The 25,395-nt window shown below is 51.7% G+C and overlaps 2 protein-coding genes across 6 annotated transcripts in view; one reads left to right on the top strand and one right to left on the bottom strand.

Moving 5' to 3' along the window:
* Positions 1 to 908: 908 nt before the first annotated feature.
* The window catches only part of ACSF2 (acyl-CoA synthetase family member 2), a 29,560-nt gene continuing 5,073 nt past the window's right edge, over positions 909 to 25,395 (bottom strand). The window contains exons 2-17 of one of the 4 annotated variants that reach the window (XM_082440848.1): positions 13,965 to 14,069; positions 13,578 to 13,773; positions 13,069 to 13,197; positions 12,772 to 12,825; positions 12,339 to 12,457; positions 12,054 to 12,219; positions 11,399 to 11,494; positions 11,099 to 11,256; positions 10,720 to 10,811; positions 10,359 to 10,435; positions 4,036 to 4,143; positions 2,701 to 2,852; positions 1,745 to 1,886; positions 1,537 to 1,647; positions 1,324 to 1,392; positions 909 to 1,055 (exon numbers count right to left, since the gene is read on the bottom strand). In XM_082440848.1, the coding sequence (XP_082296974.1) occupies positions 1,005 to 1,055; positions 1,324 to 1,392; positions 1,537 to 1,647; positions 1,745 to 1,886; positions 2,701 to 2,852; positions 4,036 to 4,143; positions 10,359 to 10,435; positions 10,720 to 10,811; positions 11,099 to 11,256; positions 11,399 to 11,494; positions 12,054 to 12,219; positions 12,339 to 12,457; positions 12,772 to 12,825; positions 13,069 to 13,197; positions 13,578 to 13,773; positions 13,965 to 14,069 (1,825 nt within the window). In that variant the 3' untranslated portion in view covers positions 909 to 1,004. Of the gene's footprint in view, positions 1,056 to 1,323; positions 1,393 to 1,536; positions 1,648 to 1,744; positions 1,887 to 2,700; positions 2,853 to 4,035; positions 4,144 to 10,358; positions 10,436 to 10,719; positions 10,812 to 11,098; positions 11,257 to 11,398; positions 11,495 to 12,053; positions 12,220 to 12,338; positions 12,458 to 12,771; positions 12,826 to 12,914; positions 12,954 to 13,068; positions 13,198 to 13,577; positions 13,774 to 13,964; positions 14,070 to 25,395 lie in introns of those variants that run through there. The other 3 variants (XM_082440849.1, XM_082440850.1, XM_082440847.1) reach the window with 3 other exon arrangements.
* CHAD (chondroadherin) lies at positions 6,081 to 10,186 on the top strand. Of its 2 annotated transcripts, none has more exons than XM_082440867.1 (4): positions 6,081 to 7,000; positions 8,852 to 9,015; positions 9,277 to 9,422; positions 9,625 to 10,186. In XM_082440867.1, exons 1-3 carry the CDS (start codon positions 6,227 to 6,229, stop codon positions 9,416 to 9,418), a joined length of 1,080 nt encoding a protein of 359 aa, XP_082296993.1. In that variant the 5' UTR covers positions 6,081 to 6,226; the 3' UTR covers positions 9,419 to 9,422; positions 9,625 to 10,186. The 2 variants fall into 2 exon arrangements, with proteins under 2 accessions (XP_082296993.1, XP_082296992.1); XM_082440866.1 differs by having other exon boundaries at positions 6,084 to 7,000; positions 9,664 to 10,186.

Raw genomic sequence — 25,395 nt, forward strand, 5'->3', positions numbered from 1 at the left:
TGAAGAACTGTCCCAGAAAGTGGAAGGATCATGGGCTTTGGAATCAGTCAGCTGGTTTCCCTAATTCCAGTTGTGTGACCTTGGGCAAATCATTGAACTTCTTGAGTTTCAGTTTCATAGTTTGTGAAATGGGGCTAATGCCTACTTGACTGTGTCACTGGGAAAATTTCAACAGGAAATGTATATGGATGCACCTGTATGTGTATAGTGCCTGGCACTCAGAATACCCTAAATTTATGTTCATTTTCTAAAAAGTAAAGAGGAGGCTGCTGCTGCTGGGGGCAGTCACACTGGGAGGTAAGGCTTGCAAGCAGAAGGAACTTTTCTTTCTGTCTCTGTGAACTGGAAATCGCTGTGCTCAGCTGTTTTTCTTTCTTGGGTCAAGCTACAGCCTGCTTTCTCCTGCTTTATCTGCCCATCAAGGAAGCCCCAGGTTCACTGAAAATTGGGTTGGTTGGGAGGGATGGGGGAGTAGGGGGATGTAGGATGATAGCTAAAGAGTATGGAGTTTCTTTTTAAAAGGTGATGAACATTTTTTAAATTGACTTTGGTGATGGCTGCACATATCTGTGAATATACTAAAAACCACTGATGTAACACTTTAAATGGGTGAATCGGGTGGTATGTGAATTATAACTCAATAAAGCTGTTTTTTTTTTAAAAAAAAAAAAAGAATACTTCTTGCTGTACTAATCTAGCAACAATGTGAAAAAGAAATGAGTATAGCCCTAAAAAATATTGTGTTGGTATCTCAAAGGAATCGAGTGAGGATTAAATCAAGTAGATACTGCACGCCAAAGTGCTTAGTACCATCGTTGACAAGGAATAGGAGGTCTGAAAGTGCTTTGGTCTCTTCCCTTTTCCATCCTGTAGCAGCTGCCAAGACAGCACGCCAGCAAGAGATCAGCCAAAGTAAACAGAGAAGCTCTTTATGCCAAATCACAGAGCCAGCAAGGGGAATGTGGGGGAAGGGCAGGGAGGAAGGATCCTCCCCACTCCTTTATTCACAGGTTTAGATGTTGTTCCATCTGCTCTCGAAGTTTGAATTTCTGGACCTAGAGGAAAGGGAAAGGAGTGAGAACCAGGCGTGGGCCTCTGCCAGCTAGGGTGACCAAGCCCAGCTGGTTTGCCTAGGACTGAGGAGTTTCTCAGGTTAAAGCCAGGAAAGTTTGGGGCAAACCAGGATGAGCTGACTAGTTGGTTACCCTACTGCCAGCCTCTCAACAGAATCTGGCCCACCACTCAGGGAGGCATAGGCAGGCCGCCTGACCTTCTGCACCTGGGCCCCGGGCTCCCCTACCCCTCCCTGGTCTCCTTACACACCTTTCCTGAGACGGTGAGGGGGTAGTTTGTGACAAACACGATGTATCGGGGAATCTTGAAGTGGGAGATCTGCAGACCAGAGGGAGATAAAGCATGAGGCTGGGCGGGGTCCCACAGTTGGGTGTAGGGGACAGTGGGCTGACAGGTTGGCAGGCAGAGGGTGTTGGAGAACTGAGCAACACCATGATGCTTGGGGCGGGTTGAGGGTCCCACCTTCCCTTTGCAGAAAGCCTTGATCTCCTCCGCTGTGGTCTTCTCCCCTTTCTTGAGCTGAATGCAGGCACAGATTTCCTCCCCCATCCGGTCATCCTTCACTCCCACCACCTTCCAGAGTCAGAGATAGATATCAGACATCCCCATCCCCATCCGTGTCCCCTGCTCTTGGGGTCTCACCTGGGCTCACCTGGGCTGGGCGCCTCACCTGCACTTCCTGCACCTGTGGGTGTGTGTGAAAGAAGTTCTCGAGCTCAGCGGGGTAGATGTTCTCACCGCCGCGGATGATCATATCCTTGGAGCGGCCCAGGATCTTGCAGAAGCCCTGCTCGTCCATCATGGCAATGTCTCTACAAGGAAAACCCAGGAGCCGCCTCTCATCTCTGCCTCATCTGGCTGGCTCGCTCACTCATTCAGCAAACATTTATCAAGCACCTACTATATGTCTTGCACTACTCTAGACTCTGGGGCATATGGCATGAACAAGACATTACTTGGATAGTATAGTCTAATGTAGGAGGCAGATAAAACCAAGTAAACCCATACCTATGGCATATTTTCTCTCTCTCTAAACATATCTATACATATGATTTTCATGGCTGGCTTCTTCTTATCATTCAGGTTTCAGCTCAAACGTTTCCACTTTAGAGAAGCCTTCTCTGATCACCCCATAAAGGGAAGCTCCCCTCCTCACCACAGCCACTCTCTCTCTTATGACCCTATTTTATTTTCTTCGTGATGCTTATAAATGTCTGAAATGATCTTGTTTGTATCTGTCTCCCTCCACCAGATATGTGGGAAGTAAGAGCAGGATCCTTCCCATTGTGCCTTCCACTGGACCACCGGTGTTTAGAATAGTGCTGGCACGTGGCAGGTGCATAATTGGAATTTGTTGAATTAAATGAGTGACTGAATCTTGGCTCAGATTTTGCAGGCACTGTCCCGGGTGCTCTCATCTGTGCTGCATTTGGTCTTTCTGGGAGCCCTATTTGGAGACTATGGTCATCCCCATTTTATACATTTTGGAAACTAAGTCTCAGAGATGTGAAGGGGCCATCTTGACACACATGTTCTCCCTGTTCTAGCTCAATGTTGCCAGCTCAGCCTCAGGACCCCCAACCTCCCCTCGGCAGCCCAACTCTCCACACTGCCCTGCCTTCTCACCCTGTCTGGTACCACTTGTCCTGTCCAGTTGCTTCCTCGGTCTTCCAGGGCTCACCCCAGTAGCCCAGCATGACGCAGTACCCTCGGATGCACAGCTCTCCAGGTGTGTTCAGCTCTGCCAGTGTCCCCGTCCCCACGTTCACGATCTGGGCCTGGGACCAGGCAGCTTCAGGCTGGGGCCTCCCACCCACTCACTTCAGGATGGGGGGCCCTCAGGATGGGGGGAGCTTTGCCTTCCTTCCCCCTAGTAATGAAGCCCCCTGGCTCTGCCCATCCCCAGGGAAGGGAGACAAAGGCTGGAGTAGATCCATCACCAGTCCGACACTGGAGCTGGGCATGAAAGAATAGTTGAGGCCCAGGCCAGGAGCTGCTCAGAGGAGGCCGCCTGCGGGGAAGTCAGACCAGCTGAAGAATTATAAACAATGCACAAGAAAGGGGAGTCTCCTCTTACTTCCCATTAAGCAGTAAATAAAGAAGCCAAAAAGGGTGGCACAGCAGGGCCATGTGAACAGAAGAGGTGGCAAACAGGCAGAATCTGAAAGCCTAGTTGAGAAATGAGCCACAGCCAACGTGCAAGGAAAGCTTAGCCTGTGTGCCTCGTGTCTGCATCTGTGAAATGGGGAGAACTACACTTGCCCTGTCTACCTCACAGGTGGGCATCCCAGCGAGTGGCAGTGAGGCTGTCAGACACATGGGAGGGGGCTGATGTCACTGCACACTCACTTCAGGGAGAAGGGCAGTTGGCCCCAGGGGAAGCACTCTGGCAGTGACCCCAGAGGGGCAAGGGCACAAGGGGGGAGGGGAAACCAGGTACGGGCTGGCATAAAGCACCAGTGTTAGAGGCTGGGAATTTGAGAGCGAAAGGTGCTCTGGGTCAGCCTTCAAGGTGCAAGGGACCCCCAGAGGAAGAAGCTGCTTGGGAAACTGTTTATGCCAAGCGAAAAGAGGGCCTCTGCCGAAGTGAGTGGGGGCGGGGGGGGGGGGGGGGGAAGGGCAGGGCTACGGGAGAGAAAGAGCCGTGTAGGAAAAATCTCTGTTCTCTGTGCCCTGGATCCTCTTTGAGGCTGTTCTGGCTGCCCCAAAACAGACAGTGGGCTTGGCAAAAACACACCTCAGACAGGAAGGGAGGCAGAGAAGTTCAGCTGCGGCTGGCCACTGTTCCAGCTCTTCCCCGCTCAGGCCTCAGCCCACAGAGAAAGCCCCAGGCCCGGGAAGACCTTGCTGCTGGGGGCTCTCGGCGTCTTGAGTGAGCTGTTTGGATCTCTAATTGAAAGCAATAAACATCCCAGGGGGTGAACCCCCGGCGAGTGGTGGGAGGTGGGGTCTGGGGCCCACCTCTGTGTGAGGCATAATCCTGCCCACACTTTCTGCCTTCTGCGCCACTGTGTCTTCGGTGAAGTTCATGAAGGTCACGGGACTGTTCTCTGTGGATCCATAAACCACCTAGAGGGTCCAGAAAGGGTGTTTGGAACAGAGCCCAGGACTGCAGCAGGATGGGGAAGTTACCCTGAGGGAAGGAACCGGGTGGGGGGGGGGCGGGGAATGGGGAGAGTGGAAGGCAGTTGAATGGTGGGAGAAGAGGCATATTCGGCAGAAGTCAGGAGGCAGTGGCACTGGATGTATTGCAGACTAGCTCAACTAGCAGGGGCCCCAGGTCTGAAATAAAATTGAGAGCAGGGAAGCCATTCTCTTCCGGCCGGGCTCTCAGTCTTTGTTCTTTCCTGGAGCAGCCACATGCTGTAGCCTGTGGCTCCCAGCGTTACCAATGTCCCAGCCTTCTCCACCTCCTCCCCCGGCTGTCTTAGCACACCCTTCCTGATTTTGGGCCACAACATCCCCTGCCCCACCCTTCCAAGCTGAAGGACCCATAAACTTGATGAGAAAGCCACCCTGCCTTGGCCAGCTGGGAACTACACAGGCACAACCCACCCGAAACCCGGTACAAGTGCCTAGCCTTGGGGTAGGTGCCCCCCAAGTTCTGGAGAGTTTCCTGTAAATTTATTTTCCTCAAACTAAAAATACAGCCAAAGCAAGGATTTAAAAAGCCAGTGGCACACCCCCCCCCCGCACCCCCCCTTCTAGTGGTCAGAACATCCTAAGCAACAGAAAACCAGCAGCCAGCCTTGGAGGAACATCACCAGGCAGTGTTCTCGGCCAACTATGACCCCCATCCAGAGGCGACAGGTGAAAGGGGCTTAGGAGAGGGCAGGCCTCCGCACCTGAGTGCTGGGTGAAGGGAGAGGGGCTGGCTACCCTCTGTTCTAGGTTCCTTCCAGCCAGCAAAGACACCAGACCTTTTTTCATCCTTCAACCCCACCCTACCCCCCATTTCCTCTGTGTTAGTGGAAATGACTCAGGCATAGCTGGGGTTTGGAGAGACCTGGGGTCTGGTTCCTCCCCTCACCCCCCAACACAGACAAGAACCCCTACCATCAGCCCAGAGCTCGCTTTGGGGCCAGAGCTGAGACTCTGCCTGCCCACTCTCCCCTTTCCACAAAAATCTGGACACCGTGGCTGGCACGTGGACACACAGAGACCTGGTCAGCTGGGGCAGGGCTGCCCACAGGACCTAGGGTCGAGAAGCCCAAGCTGTCTAGGGCTGGTCCCTTGTGGCCAGGACCCAGCCCCCTCACCCGCCCTCACAGTCCTGGGCCACTGCCCAGGTGTGGCTTCTGTCAAGTACACCTTGACACCTCTCTGGCCGCCACCCTGGGAGAACACCCCCAGCCAAGGGGTCCTGACCGCTGGGGGTGGGGATGAGGAGGTGGGGACATTTCAGGGAGATTAAGGAGGGGGGAGATGGTGTGACTGTGCCTGTGGTCTTCAGGTGTTTGCCGAGCCCTGTGGGTCATTCCCCTTGCCCCCAGTTCCCACTTTTCTGGTTACCTTCAGTCGTGGCAAAGAGGCATAGGCGGTGCAGGGGACAGAAACTCAAGCCCGGGGCTGGCAGAGAGGGGCCAGAGGCCAGTCCAGGGCAGGGAAGAGCTCCCACCTCCTGAGGGCTGGCTGCGGGTGCAGCTGGAAGGGGAGCCCGACGCCAGAGAGCCCCATTAAAGCGCCGCCGGCCGGCGACTGCGGCGAGACTCGCGTCCGGCTGTCCGTCCCCACTTCCTCCCTCGCTGGGTCCAGGGCACACAGCCGAGCGCAGAAGGGGGGAGGTGTGGAGGCTCAGACTTGAGCAAACAAATAAGTTCAGGGAACGCCTCCCTCTCTTTGGTGTAAACTCCGGGCCCAGGACACACCCATACCCTCCCCTGCGAGGGTGGGGGTGGGGAAGGGGGTGGGGGTGGGGAGGGAGCAGAATCCGAGGGCAGGGAGATAGGGGACCACACGGTCCCCAGGGTGGGAGGGCCCCTCCCCTTCGAGGGCGGGGGCGCAGCTCCGGGCGGGAGGGAGTTAAACGCGGCTCCACGTAGGAGCTGGCTCCGGCTGCCGGCTGCGGTCAGGGCCATCGTATAAATAGGGCGGGAGACCGAGCACCGAGGACTTGCCGCTGCCCCCAGCCCCGGCCCCAGGCGTCCCGGCCATGGCCCGCCCGATGCTCTTGCTCAGCCTCGGCCTCCTGGCCGGCCTGCTGCCGGCGCTGGCCGCCTGCCCCCAGAACTGCCACTGCCACGGTGACCTGCAGCACGTCATCTGCGACAAGGTGGGGCTGCAGAAGATCCCCAAGGTGTCAGAGAAGACCAAGCTGCTCAACCTACAGCGCAACAACTTCCCAGTGCTGGCTGCCAACTCGTTTCGGGCCATGCCGAACCTCGTGTCGCTGCACCTGCAGCACTGCCAGATCCGCGAGGTGGCCGCGGGCGCCTTCCGCGGCCTCAAGCAGCTCATCTACCTGTACCTGTCCCACAATGACATCCGCGTGCTGCGCACCGGCGCCTTCGACGACCTGAGCGAGCTCACCTACCTCTACCTGGACCACAACAAGGTGACCGAGCTGCCCCGGGGGCTGCTCTCTCCGCTGGTCAACCTCTTCATCCTGCAGCTCAACAACAACAAGATCCGCGAGCTGCGCTCAGGCGCCTTCCACGGCGCCAAGGACCTGCGCTGGCTCTACCTGTCGGAAAACTCACTCAGTTCCCTGCACCCCGGCACTCTGGATGACGTGGAGAACCTCGCCAAGTTCTACCTGGATAGGAACCAGCTGTCCAGCTACCCCTTGGCTGCTCTGAGCAAGCTGCGGGTGGTGGAGGATCTGAAGCTGTCCCACAATCCCCTGAAAAGCATTCCCGACAATGCGTTCCAGTCTTTCGGCAGATATCTGGAGACCCTCTGGCTGGACAACACCAACCTGGAGAAGGTGAGCTCCTGGCTGCAGGGCTCTGCCCCAGCTCCGCCTTCACTGCCAGGAGGCCCAGGGATCCAGGGCCACAGCTGGGCACCATCCCCTCTCCCCTAAAATTGCCTCTTCCTAGGGCTGTCTCCAAGGTGAGGAGCTCTGCTACCTCTGTCCTCATCTTGTCATATTCTCACCCAAAATCCTGCCCTGCTGCCCCTGTCCCTAGTCTCGGCCACTGCCCTCCTAGGATTCCTACTTATAAACAGAGCTGGGGCTGCCCTGGCCCCACCAATGGCCCCCAGGAGGCATGTCCAGGGCTCCCGAACCCCCTGCTGTGTGCAGCAGCCACCCCTTCCTGTTGGGCCTTCCACCCCTCCTATGCTGTTTTTTTCCCCGTCTCCAGTAAAACTACCACCCCATAAAGGGAGGTTTGTTTACTGAGGAGCCTTCCAGAGGAGCTGGGCAAATCAGGCCCACAAAGACACCCTGTTCCTGGTGGGGAGTGTGCTAAGGTGGGGTGGGGGGCTGGGGAGTGAGGGGGAGGACATACCTGAGGAAGACCTCCTCCTTGCCTCCCAGAGGCCCTGATGGATCCCTCATCCCCACCCCCAGTCCACACACCTACATTCCACTGCATTCTCAGGTCCATTTCAGCTGAGTGGGGACAGGGGGCCTGACCCAGGTTGCAGACATGCACCCATGGGTTCCGTGAAGGGGCAAAGGCAAGAACCACTCACCACTGTTAACCTTTGGCACAAGGACCCTAGGTGTCTCCCCATAGGAAAGACTGGCCATGCCTCACTGTGTCCTAGACAACTCACTGCCCTTTGCCCACCCCGGTCACCCGACCCATCTCCTGGCTGCGTCCTCACTCAGTCCTTCCTCCTCTGTGATGCCCAGCACCTGGCCAGGTGGGGCTGCCTTGGGTCGGAGTGGAATCCTTCCTTGGGACTAGAAAATCGCTCTGGTGTAGGGGCTCCGGCCAGGAGGTTTGGGCAGGGACCAGGGCAAGGTGGGGGAGATGGTCATCAGAGCAGTCTGATTACCAGGGAACTTCACACCCTTCCCTGGGCCACAGGCACAGAGATGAGGGCAGAATAATACCTGGATGGCGACCAGCCTTCATCTGGGTGGACAGAGTCTGACAGAGCCTGCCCTTCTTCAGCCCCAGCCACTCCCCAGCAGAAGTCAGAGTCCCCTGTGGCCCACCATTGCCAGCGTGGCCTTTCAGTGGGAAGTAGAGCAGGGCAGCAGGGGCTCATTTGGGGCAGGGGAGGCCAGGCAGGAACTGTGACGTCTGGGCCAAGATATGGGCACCAATAGAATGTTTCCTCTGGAGCCAGCCAACCTGGCCCAAGACTCCACCGAGGTGGCTCCACAAATAGAGTCTGGCAGGCAGTGAGGGAGCAGTGAGGATAGAGCTGGGGGACATCCCAGGACCCTGGGGGCTGTGGGGAACCTGGGCCCACTGCCCATCCCACCAAACACTGACCAGCTTCACTGTGTGCCAGCTTGGGCCACTGGGGCCAACTCTGGCTGCCTCCCCAGCCCCAGTGTTTGTGCAAGAAGCATGGTGCCAGGGGAGGAGGAGCTGGATGTGGTCCTGCAGCTACTGTTGACTCCCTGGGCAAGGGACTTAACCCTGCCCCCTCCCCGCCCCCCCCCCCGCCAGTTTACATATTGCAAATAACACTACCTATCTCAAAAGGTGGTTGTATGGATTAGGTCATCTGAGACAACTTAGTCATACTGTGAAACTCCTCAAGGTGCCACTGCTTACGTCCAGGGAAGGACCCTGCCCCTCTGGGGCCATAGAGATGGGAGAGGCCGGACACGGGCTGGGTGCTCACTCGTGCCCACCTCCCTCCCTAGTTCTCTGATGGTGCCTTCCTGGGTGTGACCACGCTGAAACATGTCCATCTGGAGAACAATCGCCTGAACCAGCTGCCTTCCAGCTTCCCCTTTGACAGTCTGGAGACCCTCACCCTCACCAACAACCCCTGGAAATGTACCTGCCAGCTCCGGGGACTGCGGAGGTGAGAGGACCCCCGTGGTACCCCCAGAACATGCTCATGTGATGAAGTAGAGACACACTGGCCCTGCACTAAGACATCCTGGGCATATGTCCTAGATCTGCTATCTAATAGGTGTGGAACCCTGGGCATTTCCCGATTTGCATGAAGATGACAGTTCCAGACTACCCTAAAGCCAAGTCACCCTGGCCCCACGGCTCACTGACCCTTCCTCCAGTACTCTTACATCTCTTCCCCTACCCCAGCAATTCTCTGTCTCTCCAGGTGGCTGGAAGCCAAGACCTCCCGCCCTGATGCCACTTGCGTGTCGCCCGCCAAGTTCAGGGGCCAGCACATTCGTGACACGGACGCCTTCCGCGGCTGCAAGTTCCCCACTAAGAGGTCCAAGAAAGCCGGCCGCCATTAAACAGGTGGGGCCCGGTGGGCAGCTCCCCCATTCCCTCTCTGGAGATTCTGGAAGTGAGGAGGGTGTCCCAGGATACTTCCCCACCATGGAAGGGCATGTAGACCCTCCATTTTTGCAGGGAGAGGAGGGGAGGACAGGGGCTCCCCCTCTAAGGGGGAAAATGATACTGCCCAGGACCACCACCATTCTCTCCAAACACTGTCTAGGTTGTTGGAGTCCTGACACCAATCCTTGCCTCACCTCAGGTCCTGACCCAGCCGGTCCTGGTGACTGGTCTCTGCCTTCTGCCGGAAAAACTACTGATCCTCCCACCTCCGACCCCCACCTTCTCCCCACAGCCTTTGCTGATGCACAAGCTGTCCACACCTAGACATGTCCTGGCAGGGGACTCGGGCACTGCAGCACAGACCCAGCTCCGCCTGACGGTGAGAGCTTCATGGTGCCTGGCCCCGCGGCTATGGCTCCTCTCAGAGAAGCTGTTGCTGAGACCCCCAAGTCCTTTAGAACCGGAACACGGTGGCCATCAGGATGGCCACTCTTCCAGAATCCTCGTCTCTGCTCCCCTTTCCCTGCCATTTGGAAACAAACATCAGATCCTTGCCCCACCCCTTGCCTCCAGGAAGGGTCTCAAGCCCCTATCCCCAACTTTGCCAGCCCCCGCCTGCCAGGACACTCTAGCCGGACACTGGTGCTTTGCCACACATCCTCCCATGCTGCATTTCTTCCCCAGATTTCTATAAATATAAATTTATGTATGTGTAATATTTACTCCCCTGTCACCTATCTCTGTGACTTGAGAGCTGCTGATTAGGTAAGATTGCTTTTTCTCACATCTGCTTTCTGGAATGAGGGCCAGCCGGAGGGTCTTCCTTGGAGACCCAGGCTGGGCTCCTCCCCACTCCCAGCAATCTCTTCTCGCCCAGCCCCGTCCTCCACTCACCACCAGTTCCTTCATGTTCAGCTTGTTGATGATGGCTCGGATCAGCTCTGGGGATGCAGGGGACCCACCAATCACACCTGAATCAGAGAGAGGGCTGACACAGCTCCCACCTTCTCCAGGCCCAGTGGACCCCCCCCTTCACCTATGGCCCTTTTTAGGAAATAACATTCCCTTCTCTCCCCAACCCTGGACCTATTCCTAGACCAGGCAGCTGGCCTTGGGCTGGAGTCTAGGGACACTGGGGATTTGCCTCCCTCCCACCCATGTTTCTACAGTGGCCTTCTTGCCCCTAAATGAAAGCTTGGGCACATATGTAGCTCACTGGGCCAATCCTAGCCTGCCACCCTTGGCCCCATCCCACCTCCACACATGGCTGAGATGTCATAACTTGAGAAGTCTGGTTGGTTCAGAATGTCCACGAACATTGTGGGAGTTCCATATAGCAAGGAGCCTCTGTATGAGGGAGGTACATCTCAGAATCAGGCTTGGAAGTAGAAGGGAACTTCCTCTTCTCACCACCCCACCCTGACCCTACAGTAAGGGCCAAGGCTGCAACTGTGGGGAACAGGCAGGAGAAGCTCCTTGGAGGGAGGAACTGGTCCTCTCCTGGGGGTCTCCCACTACCCCGCCTCCATTTCTCCTGGTTGGAGGGAAGAGACATCTTGGAAAGGGATCAGGGCCCAGGAGTGAGGAATAGGAGGGTCTTATCAGCCCGCTGATGGCTGTCCACTGATGCCCACCTCTCTCTGCTGATGGCCTCCAGCGCTTTCTTGCCATCAAAGACCGGAGAGGACAGGATGAGGGTGACCCCGTGCATCAAGCTCACCATTGTGCCTCCCACGGAACCCAGGCAGTGGTACAGGGGGTTGGGCAGGACCACCCGTGACTTGTCTGGTGGCTGGAGATGGAAGCAGGAGGCTGGGTCTATTGCGGGGCCCCCGGAAGCCAGTTCCTCTAGCCAGCGGGGGAGCCCAGCAAGCCCCCCACCCCCGCCAGCACGGTGCCAGGGAAGCCCTTGCTGGGGGCCAGCACCCCCTCACCTTCTGGTGCAGTCTCAGGCGCTCTCCTATCATGTTGGAGTTGTTGACAATGTTGTAGTGGGAGAGCGTGGCCCCCTTGGGGCTGCCGGTTGTCCCCTGACAAGACAAGCAGGTGATGGCTTGGCCTCTTTCATCCCATCTCCTTCCCACCCTGGGCCAGTGCATGGAAGAGCACTGGACTGGGAGTCAGGAGACCGAGACGGCTGCCCCAGATCCATTCATTCACTTGATACGTATTCACAAGGATTTGCCACATGCCTACACGGTGCCAGGTGTTAGGATCCACAAAGGTGGCAAATAAGGTCTGTCCTTATGCCGCTCATGAGGTGGCTCAGAGAACTCTGTGGCTCACCAGCAGATGCCCTCTCTGGGCCTCAGTTTCCCCATCTGCTAAATGAGGGGCTCTGACCTGTGGTGGCTCAGTGTATCTGCCCCTGTGCTGGGGACAAGAGGGCCAGGGGAGGTGGGCATGTGACAAGGATACCAGTTGCTGGTGTTTTCCAGGGCAGAGCAGACAGCTAGGGCCGGCCCCACTAGAAGAGTGTTTGCTCTCCCCTGATCTCCTCTGCTGCTTCCTCCTTCTCAGGGGAGGGTCACATGGCGGGCAAGGGTTAGTGTGCCAGCCTGGGCTCGGGACAGGAGACCTCTGCCCTACCGAGGTGAACTGGATGTTGATGGGGTCATGGCAGGACAGGAGCTGCTGGGTGAGCCGGAGCCGGGCCAGATTCTGCTCTTGACTGCCAGCTGCCACCACCTCATCCAGGAGCAGCGTCCCTGGCAGAGGGGCGTCCACCGAGATGACTGTGGTCAGATCTGGGAGCCTGGGGGTAAGGGAGCATGGTGAGAGTCAGGGGCTGAGGCAGGGCCCACAGAGATGGGTAAGGGATGAGGGGGCCAGGAGGCTGCATGAAGCACCCCTCCCAATCTGGGACACTCCCACCTCTGACTCTTCAAGTCCCCTGGCTGGGCCTTCTCCACCTCTGGACAGATCTGCTTCAGGATGTTGTAGTAATGCTGGGTCTTGAATTGCCTGGGGAACACGAGGGCTTTGCAGCCCACCTGTAGAAGGGGAGCGCCCCACCATGGTCAGCAGGAAGCCCCAGCCTGGGGATGTGGCGGCGTCCTAACTGTTGCTCTCTTGCCCACACACACCACCACCACGACACACACATGCACCACCCCCAACACGCACACTAGCCTGTCTGACCAACAACCCGCTCTTCCCACCCACCGGCTGAGGAAGGACAGACTCTGGGGGTCACTCACGTGTGCATGGCCCCCCAGCCCAGTCAGCCCTCTATGACAACTGGAAGCCCCCTGTGCCAGGCACCAGCTGGCTCCCCCGCCCCCACCAAGGCAAGGGATGGGCCTACCTTCCTGAGGGCATACTCCACCTCCATAGCCTGGTAGGCTGGGTTCACAGACACCTGGTGGAGACAGCGAGGGTACATCATGTGTCCTGGGCAGACTCTGTCCCTCTCACTGCCCCTCCACCCTCAGAGGCAGCACCCTGTACCTTCAGGCTTCCTTGGTGGGCTTCAGGAGAAAGCACTAGCTGGTCTGAAACCAGCCAGGCACTGGTATGATTCTGGGGCCAAGGGTCCAGGGGGTTCCCCTGAATGATGCCCCCACCCCTCACAGCCAGCTGTGCCAGGCAAGCCCCTCCTCACCAGAATGATGCCTGCCTGGGCCGTGGCCAGCTGCATGAGTACCCATGCGTAGGAGTTGGGTCCCCACATGCCCAGACGGTCACCCTTGCAGAGGCCAATACTCAGGAGCCCAGAAGCAGCTTTGTCCACCTGGTATAAACAGACAGGGCACAAAAGGGTGAGATGCAGGTGAGCAGAAAGGGGCCCATGACTCGCCCCTTAACCTTTGGCCCAGGGGTTCACATCAGAACCACCTGGGAACAAGGGACAGGCAGATACCTAGGCCTCAGCAGATCTGGAGGGGGCTTGGGAACATGCATAGTTAGCCAGTGTCCCAAGAATGACTGATGCAGGAGGCACCTGGGCCACCTCTGCCTCAGCCCTGCCCTCCTCTCCTGACATCCCTTGGGGCTCTCAGGCAGCCCCAGCACCCTGCCCCACGGCTAGGCACCACCCTTGCTGCTCCACCCAGCCAGGGCAGCCTGGGGGCCAGCACCTGCCCACTTTGAGGGTTCAAAGTCAGGACCCACCTCCTCCTTGAGCTGGGCAAAGGTCAACCTGATGTTTTCGTGGTGGACAACCAAGGCCTCTCGGTCCGGGACCCTCTGTGCTGTGGCATCCAGGCACTGCCCCACAGTCTTGTTAATAAGGTGCAACGTGGTATGGCCCTGGACATAGCTGAGGCCTCCGACGGGCAGGGTGGCGGTGCGATCCATCGCTCCAGAACTGTGGGGAGAGGGGCTATGGGCTCAACTGCACCAACCCAGGCGCCCCTGGCAACAAAGGCTGGCACACCCCGCTGGGAGGTAGGCTGCTTACAATGTGTGCGGGATACTCCAGAAACTGTCTGATCCGCCCCATCCCCAGGGACCATCATCATTTAACTTAGGACCTGCTTCGCCCTTGGGAGATCAAACCTGGAGGCTGACTTCCTGTCGTTAATCAGAGAGAAGGTTCTTTTCCCCAACCTACTCCCCAGTTTCCACTCAGTGCCAGGGGCCTGGAGCCTTGGTGCCAAAACCCTGGAAAGGGAAACTAAAGTCAATCACGCTGATTTGACTAAGCAGGGAGGTAGCCTGTGTGGGATAGGAATGGCCTCATCCTAGACACTGCTTCCTTCTAGTAAAAAGGCCCCTGGGTATTTGTCAAAACCCATAGAATAGTCTAACACAAGGACTAAACCTTAATGTACTATGGACTATAGTCAATAATAATGTACCATACTAGTTCCCTAATTTTAACAAGTGTACCACACTAATGCAGATGTTAATATCAGGGAAACTGTGCCGGGGTGGGGTGGGGGGTGGGTATAAGGAACTCTATGTTCGATCTGCTCAGTTATTCTGTAACTCTAAAACTGTCTAGGGGGACTTCTCTGGTGGCGCAGTGGTTAAGACTCCGTGCTCCCAATGCAGGGGGCCCAGGTTTGATCCCTGGTCAGGGAACTAGATCCCACATGCATGTCGCAACTAAGAATTCACATGCCACAACTAAGGAGCGTGCCAGCCGCAACTAAGGAGCACACATGCCACAACTAAGGAGCCGGCGACCCACAGCTAAGGAGCCCGCGAGCCGCAACTAAGGAGCACGCCTGCTGCAACTGAGACCCAGTGCAACCAAACAAATAAATTAAATAAATCTACATTAAAAAAAAATTAAAAACTAAAACTGTCTATTAATTATTAAAACTAAAGTCTATCAATTATTTAAAAACAAAAACGAAAAAAGGTCCCCAGCAGTCCAAGTATCACAGGCCTCGGCCTGCTAGTGCCCACTTCGCTGTCCTGGGTGACAGCTGCTGGCCTCCCACCCAGGCCCAGGTGGGGGTGTGGTAGCTCTCAGACCCTGTTCTCATCAGAGAGGGCATGCTCCAGGACCCTTCCAGGCCTCCTCTGGGCCACCGCTGGGTGGTGTGGGCCCCAGGGACCCTTCCTAATGATTCAGTCCTGCAGCTGCTGAGCTGAAAAGACCAAGCCTAGCTTTCACTGATTGGCCGCTTATGGCTTATGGGGGAGAATTTCTGGGAAGAACAAGGTATGCAGGGCAGAGGGGAGCAAAACTGGTTTTCCCTGTAAATGAGAGGAGACCTCATCTCACAGGAGGGTGGGTCCCAGTGTGGGCTGATGAGGAGGCTGTCCTGACTTCAACGAGGCTGAGCCACACATTGGGAAGCGAGCGAGCACTGGGCTGGAGTTGGGGGCTTGAGGTCTCATCCCAGGTGTACCCCCAGCTGGGTGGGTGGCTGTCACAGACACCTTTGGTGTCCCTTGACATGTCTCCTCAGTGCACCTCTGGTTTCAGCTGCTGGGACAGTTCCTTGTGGTTCTGTCTGCTCAGGGACTCCCTCAAGTCTCCCCTTCTTAGCTGGACAGTTCTGGGGGGCATCAAGTCCTGGGGGGAAGACCCTGGTTGCCTGCACACACCCCATACTGACTTCTCTTCTTTTTTTTTTTTTTTTTTAATTTTATTTATTTATTTATTTATTTATTTAATTTATTTATTTATGGCTGTTTTGGGTCTTCGTTTCTGTGCGAGGGCTTTCTCTAGTTGCGGCAAGCGGGGGCCACTCTTCATCGCGGTGCGCAGGCCTCTCGTTATGGAGCACAGGCTCCAGACGCGCAGGCTCAGCAATTGTGGCTCATGGGCCTAGTCGCTCCGTGGCATGTGGGATCCTCCCAGACCAGGGTTCGAACCCGTGTCCCCTGCATTGGCAGGCAGATTCTCATCCACTGCGCCACCAGGGAAGCCCCCTGACTTCTCTTCTTGTCTCCTCTCCGCACTCCCTCACTCCAACTTCCTAGGATCACAAATAAACCACCAGCACCCAAGTCTTTGCTCTCAAGAGAATCCAAGTTAAGATACCTGTGTCTTCGTCTCTCTAGGCCTCAGCTTCCCCACCTATAAAGTTTGAGGACTTGGATCAGTGGTTATCCTCAAGGGGATGCTATTTACATACCTGGGCAGTCTTCTCAAAGGGTTGTGGCGAGCCACCTAAGCCAGGTGGTTCCCTCAGGTGTGCTGGAGCAGAAAACAACCAGGTGTCACAGGCCTCTGAAGCCCTGCCAGCAGCCCACACTCAGGTTGACAAACCTAAAGAACTACTACTAAGGTAGTTCCCTGTGGTCACCATGACACCCCTCAAGAGAGACTGTGTACCCAAATCCTTCACTCACAGGCATACTGTGGAGGGCATCCATTTTTGCCCACTGGGAAACAGATATGCTCTTTTCTTTGGGTTTGCCAAAGTGATAGTTGCAAGAGCAAGCATGTGGAGAAAACCTGCCTAAGAAGAAAGCCAACACAGAGGAAAGTAGGAGAGACAGAAAGAGACAGAGAGACAAAGAGAGACAGAAATAGAGACAGGAAGACCCAGTGACAGACTTAATCTTGAGATTGTCGAATACCTAGACCCAGTCACGTGTTAAGCCTACCTACCTCTGGACTTTTCACTGTCAACAGTCAATAAACTCCCTCTTTCAATTTAAGCCAGTCTGGGGGTGGGGGAGGGGAAAGCTGAACTCCATTTGCAACAACATGGATGGACCTAAAGGACATTATGCTTAAGGGAAATAAGCCAGACACAGAAAGATTAATACTGCATGATCTCAGTTATATGTGTAATCTAAAATATGAACAAACAAACAAATTTAAGCCAGTCTGAGTTCGGTTTCTGTTGCTTACAACTGGTGAATCCTAACTATATACATTTTTTGCGTTCAGTGGCTTACCACTGCCCTTGAAAGCCTGGCAGGCCACTTCCCAACAGCCCAGCATCTGGATTAGAAGGCAGAGAAATACAGATCTCAGCCAGTTTAATGGTCACATTGTCAACAAATCATTAAAGGCGGGGGGATCTGCCTGACAATACAGACCCTCTTATTCTCAAAATGACCCGGAGTCCTATTTTGTTTGGAATCTGATTTTCTACACATTCACCATGGTTTTCAGTGGCTTCTTGGAGTGTCTAGTTGGCAAATCAACTGGTTGATTAATGTGCCTCCCCCAAATGCAGTTCAATTGCCCTGTGTATTATCTCCTTTATCTTCATGGTGGCTCTGATAGGTGGTATGAGAGAGACCCCCCTTCTCCCTTAATAATACACCCTCGGATGTTCACCTGGCTATGGCCAGGTGGAATAGAGACCACATTTCCAAGCTTCCCCAGCAGGTGGTCTGGTCCAAGAATAAAGTTCTGGCCAATGGGATTTAAGGAGAGGTCGTGTGTGCAGGTTCTGAGAAGAACCCTTAAAGAGAAGCACATCTTTTTTTCTTTCCCACTGGCTGTAATGCTGCCCATGACAGTTCTCTCGGACCACATGGTGAGCTTGGGCACCACAGAGCAACAGACAGAAGGGGCTGGAGCCTGACAGCAGCCTGTACCATGCTGGCCACAGACTGGCCATCTCCCAGAAGAAGAAACTCCCATCTCCTAAAACCACGGTGAGAGGGGATTTTTGTGAAACACACTAAGCCAATTCTAAAAAATACAGGTGGGAATTATGAACTCTCATTGTACAGGTAAGGAAACTGAAGTCCAAAGAGGCCAAGTGGGCTGCCCAGCTGGTAAATAGCTGAGCCTGAAGTGGAGAGTTCCGTACCACTGCCCCAGCATTACAGCCTTGCCTGCCCAATCCAGGGAGAAAGGATGGGATGGGTAATTCTCTTCTTTAGGCTCTGGATTTAGTCCCTATCTGATCAACAGAGATTGTCTAATCTCAATTTTATTTTTCCACAATTGTTTACTAATTGAACCCAAGAAACTGGGACTGCGTAGGGCAGGGTTGTGGTGGAAACAGGTTGCTCCTTCAAAGGATTGAAGAGTTCTAGAAACACATATCAATGCAATTTGCTCATAAACTTAAGAACCATGCATCGTTTCAAAAGACCAAGTGCAAACACCGCTGATTCTACTTCCCTCCTTCCTCAGACACACCCAAACACCTTGGTCAAGAAGGGCGGCCTCTTCTTTTTCTATTCTTAAACAAAGTGGCAGATACCCCACTTAAACCTGAAAAAGACAATAAAGAGATTTGGTTTCAGGAAAAGTTGTTTGCTTGTTTGTGGAAAGTTTAAGGAGTTGGAGCAGGACCGCCAGGAGTCCCAGCTGCTACCAACTCAAACAACTAGAGTAAGCCTTTAGCTACTTGGACCGGGTATTGTAAAACGCCAGGTGGGAGTGAGTCAGCCAGGCGGGAGCTGGGAGGGAACTGGAGACAAGGCACAGCCCCACCTAAAGGTGTCCCCAGAGAATGGGCCTGTGAAAATTCAGGCCCGATCTGCTGCCAGATCTGATTTCATAAGAGAAGTCAGGAAACAAGGATTTTTTGAAAAAATAATTCTTTTGGGCTTCCCTGGTGGCGCAGTGGTTGAGAATCTGCCTGCCAATGCAGGGGACACGGGTTCGAGCCCTGGTCTGGGAAGATCCCACATGCCGCGGAGCAACTAGGCCCGTGAGCCACAACTACCGAGCCTGCGTGTCTGGAGCCTGTGCTCCGCAACAAGAGAGCCCGCGATAGTGAGAGGCCCGCGCACCGCGATGAAGAGTGGCCCCCACTCTCTGCAACTAGAGAAAGCCCTCGCACAGAAACGAAGACCCAACACAGCCAAAAATAAAAATTAATTAATTAATTAATTAAAAAAATAATAATAATAATTCTTTTGACCTTTCATCTTTGGCAACTAATATGTTCACTGTTTTATCCTCAGTGCTTCACAGGGCCTGGAATGTAAGAAGTGTTCAAATGAATGACCAAATGAATGAATTATAAATAATGCACATAACCGAATTAAAAATAAGCAAACAACTTGAATAGACTTTTTTCCAAAGAAGATATATGAATGGCCAACAAGCACATGAAATGCAAATTAAAACCACAATGAAATACCACTTCATGCCCACTAGGAAGGCTGTAAACAAAAAACCAAAATATCAAGTGTTGGTAAGCATGTGGAGAAACTGAAACTCTTACGCACTGCTGATGGGAATGTAAAATGGTGCACTTGCTGTGGAAAACAGTTTGGTGGTTCTCCAAAGAGTTAAACATAGAGTTAACATTTGACCTGGCAATTCTACTCCTAGGCATATACCCTAAAGAAGTGAAAACAAGTGTTCAAAGATTTGTACACAGGGACTTCCCTGGTGGCTCAGTGGTTAAGAATCCACCTGCCAATGCAGGGGACACAGGGTCAAATCCCTGGTCCGGGAAGATCCAACATGCCACAGAGCAACTAAGTCCCTGTGCCACAACTACTGAGCCTGCGTGCCACAACTACTGAAGCACGGATGCCTAGAGCCCGTGCTCCACAAGAGAAGCCACCACAATGAGAAGCCCACGTGCTGCAATGAAGAGTAACCCCCGCTCGATGCAACTAGAGAAAGCCCGCGCGCAGCAACGAAGACACAATGCAGCCAAAAATAAATAAATATATAAAAATGTTCCTTAATTAAAAACAAAAATCAATGGTAATTCTTTTAAAAAAAAATTTGTACACAAATGTTCATAGCAGTAATACTCACAATAGCCAAAAGGTGAAAACAACCCAAATATTCAGTAATGAATAAATAAATAAACAAAATGGGGAATATCTCTACAATGGAATATTATTTGACCATAAAAAGGAATGAAGTACTGATACATGCTACAACATGGATGAACCTTAAAAATATTGTGGTAAGTGAAAGAAGCCAGACACAGAAAATCACATATTGCTTAATTCCAGTTATGTGAAGTGTTACAGTTAGGCACATCTGTAGAGACAGAAAATAGAGTAAGTGGTTGTTCGGGTAGAGGGGATGGGAGGATAGAGAGGTGATAGCTAAGGGTAGGGGTTGCACATATTCATGAACACACTAAAAATGATCAAATTGTACACTTTAAAAAATAATGCACAAAATTCTATTCCTAGGTATACAGCCAACAGAAATCATACATGTGCTCACCAAAAAGACAGGATATTTGCATTATTTCCAATATGAAAACTACCCAAATACTCACAAACAGTAGAATAAACAAACAGTGATTTATTATTTGCAATATTATACAGCAATGAGAGCACATGAACTATGACTACACCCAACAATAGGAATGAAACGCATTAAAAAATGTTAAATGAAAGAAGCCAGAGAGAAAAAGGTATACACTGTCTGATTCCATTTATATGTACAAAACAGGCAAAACCTAGCTATGCTGTTAGAAATCAAGAGAGCGGCCAGCTGGGTGCTGGTTGTATCGGTGTGTTCAGTTTATCAAAAATTTATCAAGCGAGCATATAAAATATATGTACTTTCCTGAATCTATGTTATACTTCAATACAAAGTTAAAAAGAAGACCCTTCTAGGGCTTAAACCAGTGTTGGTAGAAACACAATTCATAAACTAAATTTAGCAACCGACTGTGGCATCTATTTACCATCCTGTCGAAAAATAAAAGCAGCACGTAACGTTTCTGTGCAAAATACATGCATACATTAATAAATAATGCTGGAAAAGCCAAGCAAACACATCTATTTGTGATCTCCATCTTAGAAATTACTCAAGAAAAGAAATAAGCTCAATTTTGAGTGTAGCAGAATTTTCCTTTCTGGGAGTTCCAATATGAGAAAGCAGTTTTGTGCCCTCTGTGCAGTTCCTGGTACCCTGTGACTGCTGGCCCAGCCAACCCGTTTCCTACATGGGTGCATGATCCCCATGTACAGGCGCACAGAGCATCTCAGGGCACATTGCTTACTATTTAGAATATGGCTGCCTGGAGGCAAGGCTTTGGCCTTGCTCCAGCGGGAAACTAGGATCCACCTGGTAACTATCTACTTGACAGTGTAATTTCCAATAATGTCTGTAGAGACGTTTAACGACAAGTCAGGAATGTAATGATTATGATTTATGAAAAAAGATGGGCACGCTCAGTGGGAAAGGGCAGAGATGGATAAATCTCCTGCAGGGTAGTGAACTGAAGGAAGAGAGAGAACAGTGAGCCTCTCCCTTGTAACGCTGTCTTGCAGGTTTTCCCAGGCAAATCATCCCAAGTGCTCTTATCCCTGTCTTACAAATGGAGACAACCGAGAGAGAATTTAAGCAACTTGTCCAAGATGCCACCATAAAAGTCGGTAAAAACATCCTCATCATTCAATAACAAACAGCTTTCCACGAAAACAGACGAGTGACATTGACACATGAAACACAAAAAAACCCTGCAAACTGACAGAAGAAGGAAGACAGGTGGCCAGTAAGCATAGGAAAAGATGTCCATGTCACAAATCAAAGCAAAATAACCATAAGAGATCAGCAAAGATGGAAAATATTGATAGCATGATGTCTGCAACTTATTTGCAAATGGTGGCCAAAAATACGTGTGTGTTTTTATAAAAGGGTATCTGTAAAAAGGATTATTCATTTTTATAGATGAAGCAAGAGGTTCATTTTCTTAAGTTTCCCAGTCTGGTGGGTGGCAATGCTGGGGCCCTTTCTGCATGTACAGCTCTTTACACTGCAGCCCATCCACAGCCTCCTCTGGGGGTCGCATAGGGGCTGGAGCAGCAGACCTGAAGCTGATGGTGCCACAGGCCCATGGAGAACCACCCTCACTTGGCTCTCACCTTCCAGGCCCTCAAGCCACACTGGCCCTTTTCCACGATTTATTTGTGGTATCTGATTCATCTTCTCTGCTGCCTCTGATCCCATGGTTCCAGCTCACCTCTCCTAGCACCAACTACAATGGCTCTGCACCCTAACTGCCTAGTCCCCTGGTTACAGCCACCTGGAAAGCCTTGTGCCCCGGTGTCAGCCCTGCTCAGTGCAGCCTAGCCTTCTGGCAGGACCTGAACAAAATACATGGGCTGCCTGGCTCAGGGAACTCCTGTGAGCAGTTGTAGCATTCTGTGACATTCTAGGGCTGGTGACTAAAGTCAGGGCTAGAGACTCTGTGAGCACCAAGGATCACAGGTCCTGACAGGGTCAGGCAGAGACCACAGGCAGAGCTGGACCCTGAAGGAGCCATGGGAAGCAGGGACGACCGCGCCACCTGAGCACACAGGTCTGAGAATCTACTTGGGGGAGAAGCTATTTGTTTTGCCTCCTGTTACATATTACCTGCTGGGAGGAGGTTCCTGGGACCTGGGTCAGGGGCTTGCAGGTGGACCCTGCCCCTGTCAGAGGCTGGAATTACCCCAGGTCTTGGGCAAGGCCTCTTAATCCTTTCAGAAGCCACAAGGGAGGGACGTGAATAGATGCGAGGGGCCCATGGAACTGCCCCCACACTGAGGCCAACCACTGCTCCCCTGGGCAATGTGCCACAACAGCCACCAGCAAGAAAGCTTTAGAAAGGAAATCGAAAGCAATAGCCCGCTTTTGTTCCAAGTCATGGACTGGCCTCTGCTCCCCCTCTATAGGCATTTGATGCCAGGCTATGCCCTGGGCTCTAAGAAGAAGATAAAGCATCACCAAAGCTAAAAGACGGCAACTGCCTGGTTTTACAAATTTCATTTTATATATGAGACAAAGGATTAGTATTTAGTCTGTATTAAAGGGGGAAAAAAACCCCCCACAAATCAATAAAGACAAGCAATCTAACACAATAAATATGCAAAGAATATGAGTATTCACAGAAGACATTTCAAAAGACACCTAATCTCCCTGGTAATCAGTGAAATGTAAACCAACCCACAATAAGATACCCTTTAGCCCCCCACCAGAGTGGCAAACACTTTATCCTTCAGCAATCCTGAGTATTTGCGAGGTTGTGGGGAAAGGGCAACTCTCAGTCCCTGCTGGTGGTCATAGCAGTACAGCCTCTCCAGGGCAATTTCTAGAAAAGCTGAAAATGTCAACCCTTTAATACGGCAATTGCACTGCTGGAGACATAGTCATATGAAGGATTTCTATACAGTAGGTAAAAAGAATAATCTAGATCTATAGGTGTCAACATAAATAGATCTCAAAAATATACTGTTGGGTGAAAAAAGAAGGGCACAGTGATATAATTTTTGCTAAAATTATAAAAGCATAAGTATTGTTTATGGACATACAAAAAAAACTAAGAGTGCTTATTACTTGCTTGATAGGATTCTAAGCGTTTTACAAATTATATGATATTCTGTTTATGGATTCAGAGACATGTTAAAAGCAAAAAACTTGCTCTGACACAACATACATTAAATTTATGACAGTGGCTCTCTGGTGAGGGATGGGTTGGAGGAGACTTAAAAAAGGGACATCAGCTTGATCCGTAATATTTGATTACTTTTATTTATCATTTTCTGTAACAAGTATGGCTATATTTTAATTTGGAGCAGTAGGTACACAGGTGCTTGTTACCTGATCATGTGATTGTATTAAAAAAATTTTTTTCCATATGAAATTTTTAAGAAGAAAAATACAAGAGGCTTGATGATCTCCTAAGAAGGGTACTTCAACGTTCAAAAGACAGAGCAACTTCCTGGCACAGACAGAATGACCCACTGGACCTGTCGTGTTAAGGGCCAGAACAAGACTAACTTTTATGCAATAAGGAAGGGCTGCAGGCTGCCCATGAAGTTCATGTGCTGTCCTCTTGGGCAAGCCTCAGTCCTCAGTCAACATACTCAGCCTTGTGTGAGACACAGCTCCAGCTAAATGTGCCAACGCATCTTCTAGCTCATGGCAGATGAGAGGCAGGCTCTCCTCTTCCATCTCCCTTGCACATCACCCCAAGATTCATTATTCAACCCAGCAGCCCAAGTACTGCTCACTGATCCACGCACCATGGGGCTGCATTCTTGCAGGGGTCGGGGGGCTCCTTTCCCTAATTTTCAGAAAGACACTAGGCTAGTGTTCGATCTGGGAGTAGAGATGGCAGATGCTGGGGCTGGAGGGGACAACTTTTAACCTGTAATAACTGTTTTATCCTGAAATAAAGTTATTTTTATGTACCCACAAAGATGAGTGACACATTTATACCAGCTACAACATACAACTAGTGTTCAAGAAAATGAAGGAGCGGTTGTGACAAATAAAATCCAAAGAGCACTAGTGAATGGTCATTTTCTTAACTGATGGCCATTTTAATGTGCAGTGGCCACCAAGAGCACAAGAATGACTATGATGTTAAAAGGTCCTCAGCAAAAAATAAGAATTTCGACCTAAGTCTCTTAGGGAAAAAAAAAACAACCTCAAAATAGATCACAGACTGCATGTAAAACATTAAAAACATTTAGAAAACAACATGGGAGAAAATCTTCAGGATCTAGGGCTAGGCAAAGTTTTTAAACTTGACACTACAAGCACAATCTATAAAATTAATAAACGGACCTCAATAAAATTAAAACTTTTTGCTCTGCGAAAGACCCTATTAAGAGGACAAAAAGATGAGATACAGAGTGGGAGAAAATATTTGCAAACCACATATCTGACAAAGGACTAGTATCCAGATTGCACAAAGAACTCTGAAAACTCAACAGTTAAAAAAAAAAAAACAACTAGAAAATGAGCAAAAGACATAAAGAGATACGTCACCAAAGAGGATATACAGGTGGCAGATAAGCACATGATGTTATTCAAGGGACTTCCCTGGTGGCGCAGTGGTTAGGAATCTACCTGCCAATGCAGGGGACACGGGTTCGAGCCCTGGTCCGGGAAGATCCCACATGCCGTGGAGCAACTAAGCCCGTGAGCCACAACTACTGAGCCTGTGCTCTAGAGCCTGTGAGCCACAACTACTGAAGCCCGCGAGCCACAACTACTGAAGCCCATGCGCCTAGAGCCCATGTTCTGCAGCAGGAGAAGCCACCGCAATGAGAAGCCCGCACACTGCAGCGAAGAGTAGTCCCCGCTCGCCACAACTAGAGAAAGCCCGCACGCAGCAACGAAGACCCAACGCAGCCAAAAATAAATAAAATAAATCTATTAAAAAAAAAACCAAAATCAGTTCTTAGATGATATAATATTGGGGACCACAAGGTGTAACTGGGTTTCCCAGTTCAGTGGGCCTAGAAGCCACACCGTCTCCATCACTCTCTGCTGGGATAGCCCCTTGACATATTTGTTAGACCTATTCTGAGGCCCCCACTTCTCAGCTTGCCTTTATGCTGCCACACCCAAGAGGTGAAATATTGAGCATAGGAGATCATGTCCTTTTCCCCATGGTTATCAAGGAAAGCTAAACTGTTTAATGTATAACACACACTTTCATGAATTTTTTGTCAAGATTAATAGGTCACTCCTTCCAAAAGCAACCCTTGGTTTTTGAGCAAAAGAAGATAGACACAAGAGTATATACTCTGAGATTCAAGAATAGACAAAATTAATCTATGGAGATTAGAAATCAGAACAGTGATAGTCTCTGGTTGGGGAAGGGAATTGACTGGAAAGGGGCACTAG

Source organism: Balaenoptera physalus (genome assembly GCF_965194825.1).
Source record: "Balaenoptera physalus genome assembly, chromosome: 20".
NCBI lineage: Eukaryota > Metazoa > Chordata > Mammalia > Artiodactyla > Balaenopteridae > Balaenoptera > Balaenoptera physalus.

Coding starts and splice junctions, on each gene's coding strand:
- CHAD (XM_082440867.1), top strand. CDS start 6,227: ATGGCCCGCCCGATGCTCTTGCTCAGCCTCGGCCTCCTGGCCGGCCTG. Junction 7,001..8,851: donor ACAACACCAACCTGGAGAAG/GTGAGCTCCTGG, acceptor CTCCCTCCCTAG/TTCTCTGATGGTGCCTTCCT. Junction 9,016..9,276: donor CAGCTCCGGGGACTGCGGAG/GTGAGAGGACCC, acceptor CTGTCTCTCCAG/GTGGCTGGAAGCCAAGACCT.